At 38.6% G+C, this 12500-nt stretch overlaps 2 protein-coding genes across 3 annotated transcripts in view; both read right to left on the reverse strand.

Moving 5' to 3' along the window:
* LOC143038479 (ficolin-2-like) overlaps positions 1 to 12500 on the reverse strand; it is a 224632-nt gene that overhangs the window by 1746 nt on the left and 210386 nt on the right. The window lies entirely within an intron of this gene.
* LOC143038464 (microfibril-associated glycoprotein 4-like) lies at positions 6875 to 11779 on the reverse strand. Of its 2 annotated transcripts, XM_076207695.1 has the most exons (3): positions 10915 to 11778; positions 10690 to 10791; positions 6875 to 9575 (listed from the first exon to the last, which is right to left on the reverse strand). In XM_076207695.1, the coding sequence occupies exons 1-3, from the start codon at positions 11676 to 11678 to the stop codon at positions 9398 to 9400; spliced, it is 1044 nt and encodes a 347-aa protein (XP_076063810.1). In that variant the 5' UTR covers positions 11679 to 11778; the 3' UTR covers positions 6875 to 9397. The 2 variants fall into 2 exon arrangements, with proteins under 2 accessions (XP_076063810.1, XP_076063811.1); XM_076207696.1 differs by lacking the exon at positions 10690 to 10791 and having other exon boundaries at positions 10915 to 11779.

Genomic DNA, 12500 nt, shown 5'->3' on the forward strand with positions numbered 1-12500 from the left:
TCCCTGTCAATGGACGCTCCAATATATTGTGTGTTTGACCAGGATTCCACCTTTCACCATCTCACGAGTTTGGAACACCGTATTCTTTAAGACATTTGTTGGAGCGGATAACTTAACTGAGAAAGCTGTTACATCTATATCTCCTATATCTACTTATAAAACAAATACCTAAAAAAGGCAACATTTCAATGGAAAAAGTATTGCAGTTTCTGTCGTTGGTAACTCTCGGTCCTCTTAACAGACATGACTAGGGCAAAAGAGCTACAAGGTCGAATTCATTTTTTTTTTCTCATTGCTCACTCATATTACCACAGTGTTTTCCTGACTCATTAATGAGACTTTAGTGCCAATGACTTTCTTCAAATTTATTTTTCCGTGAATTTGCTTGTTTATGTAATTTGGTATGCTTGTGCTTCCCTAAAAATGTATACTTTGTACCAATATACAACATATAAACTATGGTCGTGGGTGTTCCTTCTCTCTAATTTCGTCAGTTGATATTACTTTTAATTATTCATATAGTTTTTGCCAACCTTAATCGAAAAACGTATATGCAAAGAGATCAAAATGTTTATCTAGAGAAGGGAAAATTAGGTGAAATAGTAGAAGGTGACAAAAAGCCATATAAATGTGAATTCAGAAGGCAAGTTAAAAGTAGTATTCAAAAATTACTAGAGAGCCAGAGGTAAAAGAGATTGCGAATGTGCATCATGCCACTAAGCATGAAAATGAGTGGAATACCGAACATGCTATTACACACGGCCATTTATTCATCTATCTACTAGATACCTTTGTATATATAATACATATACAGTATTATTATATACATGAAATAAATAATTATATATATATATATACATATATGTATATATATATAGATGTATATATATATACATATATATATATACATATATATATATGTATATATGTGTATATATGTACATGTATATATATATATATATACATATATACATATATACATATACGCATATACGCATATACATATATATATTATGGGAAAGGTGGAGGAGGAAACACGGGTCTTTATCTGATTATCGAGTTTATTCCTGACCGGTTTCGCTTACAACAGCTTCTTCAGAGGAGTGTTACTCTGGGTCGAAGTTGGCGGTGTATATAGTGAGTCAGGCCCACGTTCCCTTCTTGCGGAGTGGTTGGTGGCTGGTTCCAGTACATGTCAAACAGCATCGGTACATACAATAATAGTAATATAATAATAATACAACACAACACGATCTATGATACTATATACAATATAAAATATAATATATAATATAGTATACCAAATCATATCATGGTATATCACATTATAATACAACATAATAATTAGCATCGATACATAATCAATAATAATAAGAATAATACGATTTAATACACTTCTACAGCGCACACAACGAACGGACCAAAATAGGAATAATAATTGTTTTGTTTTTTTCTCAGAGCACTAAGGATATGCAGCAATGAATTTCGAAGCGAAGAAATTCTGCATATTACGAAAACCTTCAGAGCGCTACAATATCCAGAGGCGCTAATATCCACATCTTTGAGAAAAGCAAAAAGTATCTGGCAACGAAAAGAGAAAGTGGTCAAGAAAGAAACTAGATACCTTCTCGTACCAGGCTCCGATTTTTCACAAACACTGGGGGATGCAATACTATATACACCGCCAACTTCGACCCAGAGTAACACTCCTCTGAAGAAGCTATTGTAAGCGAAACCGGTCAGGAATAAACTCGATAATCAGATAAAGACCCGTGTTTCCCCCTCCACCTTTCTCATAATTTGTCCCAATGTCTCTACATATATATATGTATATATATATATATATATATATATATATATATATATATATATATATATATATATATATATGTATATATATATATATATATATATATATATATATATAATTTTTCATATACATATTTAGATTTTGGCTGGAAAAATTAAATGAATGATCAAAAACAGCTTAAACCGACGCAATTAAAGAGAAGGGACCCCCAAGACAATAGCTTATATTTTTTATATTGGTACAAAGTATATTTTTAGATAAGCACAGGTATTTCGAATTACATAAACAAGAACATTCGTGGACAAACATATTTGAGGAAAGTTATAGGCACTAAATTCTCATCACTGAGTTAGGAATACAATGTGGTGATATTAGTGTACATTGAGAAAAAAACAACAACAACAATGAATTTGACCTTGTTGCTGTCTCGTCCTAGTCATTTCTATTTAGAGGACCGAGTTATCAACGGCAGCAATTGCAATACTTTTTCCATTGAAATGTTGGCGGTTTTAGATATTTGATATATAAGAAAATATAGAAATTATTGATATGACATTTTTTCAGATAAATTATTCGTCCGAACAATTGTCTGAAAGGAACACAGTTCTACAAACTCGTGACATGGCGAAAGGTAGAATCTTGGTCGAACACACAATATATTGGAGCATTCGTTGACAGGGAGTTCACATGGCTGTGGGACAACAGAGCACCTAGATATCTGCAGAGGTAGCGCTATATTACAGCTGCTTGGTATACACGAAAACAAGATGAAAGCAAAGACAGTCAAGTTCCAGCTGCTAGCGGTCTTCCTCTGCATTTCGAACACCGTAGTTCCTAGTGGTGGACACAAAGTATCGACGGCCTCTGTCTCTTCTTTCCTGGAGTTGGCGGGGTTCGAACCCTCGTGTGTCAGTCGCGCCTTGGCACAGTGCCACGAGGACAGCAACCCACAGGCACTGCAGCAGTTTCCCATGTTTGCGCTGGCTATTCACAACATGACATTGGACATCCAGCAGCTCTCAAGCTTGATCCAGGAACTACAGAACACAGCAGAGACACTCCCCTTGCAAGCGCTGCTCCACACCCTAAAAAAAAACTCACCCACTCCCCATCTAAATCCCTGACGCCCAAGAAGGAGTATTCCCGTCCTCGACACTGCCTCGACCTGAATGGAGGCAGGCGATTTCGGTCGTGGTGTCAGAGGAATCTACCCTTTTCCCTGCTGTTCCAACTGGGTTCTCCAAGTCTTTTGTGACCAGGAGACAGATGATGGAGGATGGACCGTGATTCAAAGACGCGATGACCTTCCTCCTTACGAGGATTTCCAGCGTACCTGGATAGAGTATGAGAAGGGCTTCGGGGATCTGGAAGGTGAGCATTGGCTCGGCCTTGAAAACATTCACCACCTGACGTCGCACAGTCTCCAGGAGCTCCGCATTGATCTGTCCGACTTCGACAACGTCACGCGATGGGCCAAGTACGGTTTCTTTTACGTCAAGGACTCGGACTCCGAATACGTCATGAACTGTGGAAGGTAATGCATCATAATGATAAAAGGAAAGTTTATTTTTGCTGAGTCTAAGGCCTTGAAGTAATGCATTAAACGTTGTCTTTTTTATATAACCGTTCTCTTCCTCCTCTCTCCCGCTTTCTTGCAACAGATACACTGGAGATGCTGGGGACAGTTTCTCATATCAGTGTGGTAACAGGTTTTCGACCTACGACAATGATCACGACGAGTTCCTAAAAAACTGTGCTGTCATGTAAGATATCTCCAAGCACCATATATTCACACATATAAATATAAGTTTCCAATCATTTCACATACCAAATCACACCTCATGGAAATCTCTTGCAGGAAAGCTCTTAATAGGTAGTGTGAAATTGTATCGCCTTGCTGAACTCCTTCCGCGATATCTATTTATTTATACCTTGTACCTTTATGTGTGTGCGTATTCTTACATGTTTATGTAACTTGAATGAATATACTTTTTTGAGGTTATATTCGTGGAATACTACATTGTTATATTATTCCATACTTATGTCATTGTTATTGTTGTAGCATGATACTGACATTAAATCATTGAGTATATGCATTTTGATAACTATTCCCTTCCTTTAGCTATAAGGGAGCGTGGTGATACAAGAGCTGCCACTGGTCAAACCTCAACGGCAAGTATCTGAAGGGACCCATCGAGTCGGATTCAGATGGTGTGTCATGGCGTGATTTTAGAGGACAGCGCCACTCTCTCCGCAAGGTGGAAATGAAAATTAGGCCCTTTGCGTCGATGGGGACCTAAAGTCCTGCATGAAGAATTGGAACAGGAACCATTATCAAAAATACTTCCAATGGTCAATGGTGTACTCCCTTTAAAAGAAAATAATAGATCTCTGGTTACATTTGGAAATTATAGTGTTTTCACTATAAAGGAAATGTTTTTCGAAATTCTTTTTTTTTATTGATCTATTTATTTTTGTAATGTCTGTAAAGGATTTGTTTTCTGCATATATATATATATGTATATATATATATATATATATATATATATATATATTTATATATATATATATATATATATTGTCTTTGTAAATGATGCATTATTAAAACTTTACAAACTGATCTGCGTTTCAGTACGTCATTAGTTTCTCTAGAAAAAGAAATATATATCTTTTCAATCTGTAATCTTGTGAAGCACCAATTTAAGTTTCAACAGGGGTTTCTTGAATCTCATGTTCATCTAAAAGGCGTTTGATTCTGTGCAACATAGGGTGTTTGGAGATCTTTCGAAGATCTGTGGAATTCCCATGAGAATTACTGACATGATGTTTAGCTTATACTCTGTACCAGAGAGAGCTGTAAGATATAGAAAAGAACGTGTCCACCTGCTTTCCTCATTCAGGAGTACGGCAAGAACGTGTCCTCGTCCCAACATATTACAACACCTCCATAGACTTGGTATTGAACAGAGTTGTCGATCAATGTCGACCACTCTCAGGTCATTGACATTTTGTGATTTCTAATGATGTTCTTCTTCTTGTGGAGTCATTTGAGGCCCTGGTTGTTGCCTTCGAAGCATCCCACAGAGAGGCTAAGCCGCTTAGAGTGCAGGTCTTCTTAACCAAGACCTAGGTCCAGGAGTTTGGAGTTTACTAGATGACAAAGTTCAGTCTGTCCATCAATGTCGCAAGGTCACTGAGGCCTTGTAGAGTTTTGTATGTCTTGGTAGCATAACAAGATGGATAATGTCAGAATGTACAGTACTCCCAAGGGGTGACATTTCCTGCGGTATTATGGGCATACTCAACTAGAATATATTGCGTTGTTTACCATTATACAGGAAAAGTAAGATCTAAACTTCAAAATATTTGTGCTTCTTGTCCTGTTTGAGTGCAAGACATGGACATTGGATGCTGACTTGAAGATGCGTCTGGATTACCAAGTGCTTTTGGATAATTATGGAATATCGCATGAACGACTACGTATCAAACCATAGACTGTGCTGTGAGACTCAGTATGGTCCTGTCACCAGCATAATTCGTACACGTCAACTCCGGCATTAATTATATGTGATACGTTTCCTTGATGCTGATCCCAGTTACAAGGTTGTCTCCACAAGAGATAGACCGCGATGGAAGAGGAGAGCGACAGAACACACGGTTAAGACAAGTCGACCAAACCCGTTGAGTTACCTGAAGTGGGAAGGGTCGCTGCATGGGAGCTTGATTGGAGAGACCGAGGGGACTAGCAAGGGAGTGTAAGTGTAAGTAATGCTAAGGCTATCAAAAAAGTGAAAAATCTATTGTGATTTGTTACAGGCACTTAGAGATGATATAAATCAATAGAATCAGAAATGGAGAGGTAGAGTCGATAAAAGAATATACTGGGCAAACATGAATAAAGTCTTTTACTAAATTATAGAATTGGAAATGATGCAATTACAAATATGGAAAGGAAAAACAAATTTGGACCATTCGTATTTCAAAACTGTTACAAGACACATTACAAAGGATTACAAAGGATTACAAAGGCGGAGCATGCCGACAGGAGACCTTTTGATCCATATCTAGGTCGGATGAAAAAAAAAATCATATTAATAATAAATTAAAACTATAATAATGTAAAAATAACAAATAATATACATAAATAAATGCATAGGTATAGTTGAATAACAAACAAAAAGGTAAATAGTAAATGATTATAAATTGACATATAACTAATAATAAATGAAAATCAGACAGACAAATTATAACAAAACAAAAACAAATAATATAACATAAATTATAATCATTACAGCATCTTACTTAGGTATCTATCTAAATGATTCTTAAAGCTTCGAACTGAACTACATTGCACTACCTGTGCAGGAAGTTTATTCCATTCATTAACTACACGGTTGGCAAAGTTGTTTCTACCTACTTCCAAATTGAATCTATTTCCGGACAGTTTGAGACCATTGTTTCTTGTCTGATTCTCATTCAATGTGAAAATTTGGTCACTTTTGATGTTGTCAATTCCCTTTAAAATCTTAAAGACCTGTATCAAGTCACCTCTGAGTCTACGCTTTTTTAGGGAAAACAGATTCATGTGCTTAAGTCGATTTTCGTATGATTTATTTTTGATATTTGGAATCAGTTTTGTGGCTCGCCGTTGTACTTTTTCCATACATTGACAACATAAAATTGATAACCGGTTATACAGCAGCGATAATATATATATGTGTAATACACACACACATACACACACACACACACACACACACACACACACACACACACACACACACACACACACACACACACACACACACACACACACACACACACACACACACACACACACACACACACACACACACACACACACACACACACACACACACAGATACACACACACACACACACACACACACACACACACACACACACACACACACACACACACACACACACACACACACACACACACACACACACATATATATATATATATATATATATATATATATTTATATATATACATATATATATATATATATATATATATATATATTGGAAGTAGGCCATTAATAATGTATGGGTTGTTAAAGACTACAGCTACAATAACATTATTCTCTTTGTAGAATTTCTTTTCTATTTTGCACACCAATGTACGGTCGTCTGGATGTATATCTCGTAGTAGGGTACTGAAGTTCATATAATATTTTCCTCTAAACGTATTTTGGTCTTAACTGGCCATCTTTTTAGGGCTTTTTCATCATCCTTGTAGGCTGAAGACATATTACTACTGTAGAAAAGTTTTATGTTTGGTGTAGCTGGTTGTAGTATGTCTTCGGCCTATAAGGATGACGAGAAAACACTCAAAAATATAATTTACAAATACGTCAAACCCACCGACCCGGCTTTAAAAATCAATCTCGTCATTTATTACAAGACAAGAAAGACATTCAACTTAGACGTAAAGAACAGCTGCCTTACTAAGACAAGTAAAATGTAAGATGTGAATATCATGTACCAACACACATGTTCCAGTGGTGACTGCAGACACCTTAATTCTCGGCACATCGCTGTCACCATTACAACACTGTCAAAGAGGATTTAAGCATATCTGACATCACATTTTCATTCATCCAATAGTCTTTTACTTCTCAAACAAGTGCCACACCTCAAGGGCGTGATCTTTTCTTTCTACACCAATTATTTTTCTCCTCCTCCACCTTTTTCTTCAATATGAAAGGCTGTTATACTCTTCTAAACGATATCACCACGTAAGCATTATGTCGTAACAAAAAATGGCTTGTCCGCTAACAATTACAAGACAAAACAATATCGCAACCATCAGGCGACACTCCGCATTGTGTTACATATACAAGGCGCGAGTCTGACTCAGCTACCCTTGTCGCCTGTTGGCCGTCGGCCGTTGTATCATAACATCCTAACAAAAAGACTATAAAGCTTCCTTCCTGTCCTACTACCCCTCGATCTACTTCGATCTACCTTAAATGTCTACCTCTATCTAGCGGCCTCCTAAAGGGCTCGGCAGCTACCGTTGGTCGTCCCGACCAAAGATTTCTTTTACCCCCTTACAGGGCTCGGTACATATATAAGACTATAAAGTTTCCTTCCTGTCCTACTACCCCTCGATCTAGTCCGATCTACCTTAAATGTCTACCTCTATCTACCGGTCTCTTACAACCACAAATCCCTTCAATGGGTCTTGGGAATGGTGGGATATTAACGCCGCCTCTGCAGGGACTTCTCGTCTATAGCTGCCTCCCTTAATGCTCTCTCCAGCCCAAAGGGGTTCGTCTGGACCACCGAATGCCAGATAATATTCAAAGCACTCAAACAATTCCTGACCAACGAGCCAGTGTCTCAAACCCCAGACTTCTCCAGTCCCTTTGTACTGCAAGTGGATGTAGCTGAAGACGAAATCGGAGTTGCTCTCCTACAAACAAGAGTAGGCGACAAAACCTTGATTCCCGTCCTCTACTACTCCGCGAAGCTTCTCCCTCGCCAATCCGCCTACTCTAGAATAGAAAAAGAAGCCTGGTGATGGTTTCAGCCTTCTCCCACTTTGAGTGCTATCTTAGTGCTCTCGTGGCTGAGACCTTACTTACACTAACCACAACCCCTTGGTATTCATCTGATAAAGACCGTCTCAGCAATCAACGTATTCTCCACGGGGCCTTGGCTTTCCAACCGTTCCACTGTCGTGTGACCCACATACGCAGAAAAATAACATCCTGGCTGATACTTTGTCTAGAGGAACAGAGAATTTTCCTCCCCCCGTGTCGAACGAACTTCCAGCTCAGCAATAGAGAGGTTTAGCTATGGGTGGTCCTTTAAGTGCTGTGAGGTGCTCTTTATAAGTTAGAGCCACTCAGGAGTCATCCGGTAGAAACTGATTTGGAGATATTCATCGTATGATCATAATGATTGTCTTTTAGCATCTAAAATATGATACACAACAAACAATACAAACATTGAGACCAGCACTTTGGAGGGATGCATGGGTCAGGCGTTTTGAAAAGTGGGCTAGCTTCTCCCTCCCCAACTAGACTCCTAAACCCCGAAGGCTGGACTCTCCATGTCTGTGTCTCAATGTCTCATTACAGGTTATGCTGGGTAGGCGAAAGTGAGGGGAGGAAGTCTTTCTTGACCATTTATGCTTTGAGGCTAGAATCTTTTCTATATAAGTGAATCTTGGTATTCATAATGGTTCATCTATGTCAGTCCAACATTTAAGACTATTTATCTCAAAAATGCTAAAATATAGGTCAACTAGGATAAGCTTCTTTTTAGTTAAATATCATGCGCAAAGAACTTAAGATCGTGAATTGTATCTATCATATATCGCTTAAAAAGTCATGCAGAATCTGAACAGTAAACAGCTGACAATCGCCCCAAGATGAATAAAGCTTATTTAGCAACAGCAATCACATCAAGTGTTTATTTCTCAGTGGTTACATTATTGTTTTCAAATTGTCTATTAGACATTTCTCTCGATATTTGTATACAGAATACATCACGGCTCATTACAGACATTTTTTTTATCATGCGACCTATTCTGTTTGTTCATAGGGGACATCATGGCTTGAACGACGCAGAGGGCCTGACTTTCATTTCCACTTTGCGCAGAGAGTAGTGTTGTCCCCTCCAAGAAGACCACGTTACTCCGTCTGCGAAAGACTCCGTCGGCCCCTTCAGGTACTTGCCGTTCAGGTTTGTCGCATGGCATTTCAAATACCACCAAGCACCCTTATAGCTAAAGGGAGGAGATAGTTATTAAAATATAGAATTTTTTTATCATGACAGGGTCATGATTAAAATCATAAGTTATAATAGGGACATCAGCGATTTTATAATACAATGACACAAACACATGTGGCCAAGAAAAAAGGAAAAATGTTAGAAAAAAACAACAAAAAACAGAAACAAAACAAAATGTGAGTGAATGAATGTGTATATAAAGTGTGCGTGTGTGTGTGTGTGTGTGTGTGTGTGTGTGTGTGTGTGTGTGTGTGTGTGTGTGTGTGTGTGTGTGTGTGTGTGTGTGTGTGTGTGAGTGTGTGTGTGCGTGTGTGTGTGTGTGTGTGTGTGTGTGTGTGTGTGTGTGTGTGTGTGTGTGTGTGTGTTTGTGTGTTTATGTGTGTGTGTTTGCCTAATGGTAATCTACATAGGAAAAAAGATACTTCCATGGAGTATTGTTTTTCTTTACCAATAAACATACCTAGCTTTTTTTGTTGTTATTGTTGTTGTTTAACCTTTGGCTCTATTATATTCTAAGATATTATAGGAGATGATGTATATATATGGAAATTTGTATTTCTTTATGTTTCCTATAAGTTTTTTTTTTCCCTGAGATTTGATATATTCTTTTGTCCCAAACCAAGTGATTGTTTATCAATTTTGTTCTCTCGCTTGGATAACGTGAATATTACTTTTTCTTCCAGTAATAGCAGGTCTAATTATTTCAATTTCATTGTTTCTATCTGCAGTACTGCAGACTAGTTTTGTTATTACTACCTGTACTCTCTTAACATTCTTTATATCCGTCATTTTGAGCAAAGTCAGGTGCACTGCTTCACACTGTAGTCTACGTTGGAATTATTTGTATACAATTTTTTTTGTTACCTCAGCTACGTGAAGAAAAACCACTCTTTTCGTTAATAACCTCCATGTTCTACCCTTGGTTATAATTGATATAACTGTCAGGAGACAAGGAACTTCTCACTAATGCTCCCATAATTTCTATTTTTTTTTTTTTTTTTTAGTTGCTTAATTTCCCAGTGAATAATTCAGTGATAATACTTGTTTATAAGGGGACACTGTTAACTGTGTGTGTACGTGTTGTGTGTGCATTTATTTGTGTATCTTACCCTTCAGCACAATTGCCTGTATACGCGTCGTTATCGTTATCGTGAGTCGAGAACTTTTGACCAGAGTGAACTGATAAGCTGTCTCCAGCATCACCATTGTACCTGTAGCAGGAAATTAGTAAAGAGGACGGAAACAAAGGTTACATAAGATAGATACCGTTAAGTTCATTGCTTTAAGGCTTAAGTCTCACTAATACTAAACTTTTAATCATCACGGTTTATTACCTTCCGCAGTTCATGACGTATTTGGAGTCCGAGTCCCTGACGTGGAAGAAACCGTACTTGGCCCACCTCGTGGCATTGTCGAAGTCGGCCAGGTCGATGCGGAGCTCCTGGAGGCTGTGCGACGTCAGGTGGTGAATGTTTTCGAGACCGAGCCAATGCTCACCCTCCATGTCCCCGAAGCCCCTCTCGTATTCTATGTAGGTACGATAGAAGTCCTCGTAAGGAGGGAGGTCGTCGCGTCTTTGAACCACGGTCCATCCTCCACCATCTGTCTCCTGATCACAAAAGACTTGGAGGACCCAGTTGGGACAGCAGGGGAAAGGGTAAAATCTTCTGACACTACGACCAGAGTCTCCCCCCTCCTTAAGGTCAAGGCAGTGTCGAGGATGGGAAGACTCTTTCTTGGATGTAAGGGCTTGAGGTGGGGACTGGGTGAGGTTTTGGAGGATGTGGAGCAGCGCTTGTAAGGGCAGTGTCTTTGCTGTGTTCTGTAGTTCCTGGACAGACCTTGAGAGGTGCTGGATGTCCAGCGTCATGTTGTGAATGGCCAGTTCAAATAAAGGCGACTGCTGTAGTGCCTGTGGGTTGCTGTCCTCGTGACACTGTGGCAGGGAGCGACTGACGCACGAAGGTGCGAAACCCGCCAACTCCAGGAGCGAAGAGACGGAGGCCGTCGATAGCTTGTGTCCGCCACAAGGAACTACGGTGATCGAAATATAAAACAAGACCACTAGCAGCTGGAGCTCGACTGTCTTCGCGTGCATCTTGTTTTCGTGTATACGGAGAAATGGTAATACTATGCTGCCTCTGCAGATATCAAGTACGTGCTCTGTTATCCCCTGGCCCTATGAACTCCCTATCAACGATCGCTCCAATATATTGTGTGTTCGACCAGGATTCCACCTTCCACCATGTCACGAATTTGGAAAACCGTGTTCTCTTAAGACATTTGTTGGAGCAAATAACTTAACTAAGAAAACTATTACATCAATAACTCTTATATATTGTTATAAAGCAAATACCGAAAAACGCCAGTATTTCAATGTAAAAAGTATTACAGTTTCTGTCGTTGGTAACTCAGTCCTCTTAACAGACATAACTAGGTCGAGATAACCACAAGGTCGAACTCATAGTTTTTTCCCGTTGCTCACTCATATCACCACATTGCTTTCCTTACTCATATATGAGACTTAAGTGCCATTAACTTTCTTCAAACATGTTTTTCCATGAATTTATTTGCTTATGTAATTCGATATGCCTGCGCTTCTCTAAAAATGTATACTTTTTATCATTATACAAAGTATAAGCTAAGGTCTTGGGTGTCCCTTCTCTTTAATTTCATTGGTTAAAATTACTTTTGATAATTGATATATTTTTGCAAGCCGTAACTAAAATACGTATATGCAAAGAGATAAAATATTTTTTCTAGAGAAAGGAAAATGAAATGAATTGACAGGTGACAGAAAGTCATATAAAAGTGAACTCAGAAGTCAAGTAAAAAGTTGTATTTGAGAATTAAAGGAGAGCGAGTGGTAAAAGAGATTGTGGATGTGCATCTTCTCAATAAGCTTGAAGAGGAGTGGAAT

This window comes from Oratosquilla oratoria, chromosome 24 (genome assembly GCF_046742065.1).
Source record: "Oratosquilla oratoria isolate Oo_2021 chromosome 24, ASM4674206v1, whole genome shotgun sequence".
NCBI lineage: Eukaryota > Metazoa > Arthropoda > Malacostraca > Stomatopoda > Squillidae > Oratosquilla > Oratosquilla oratoria.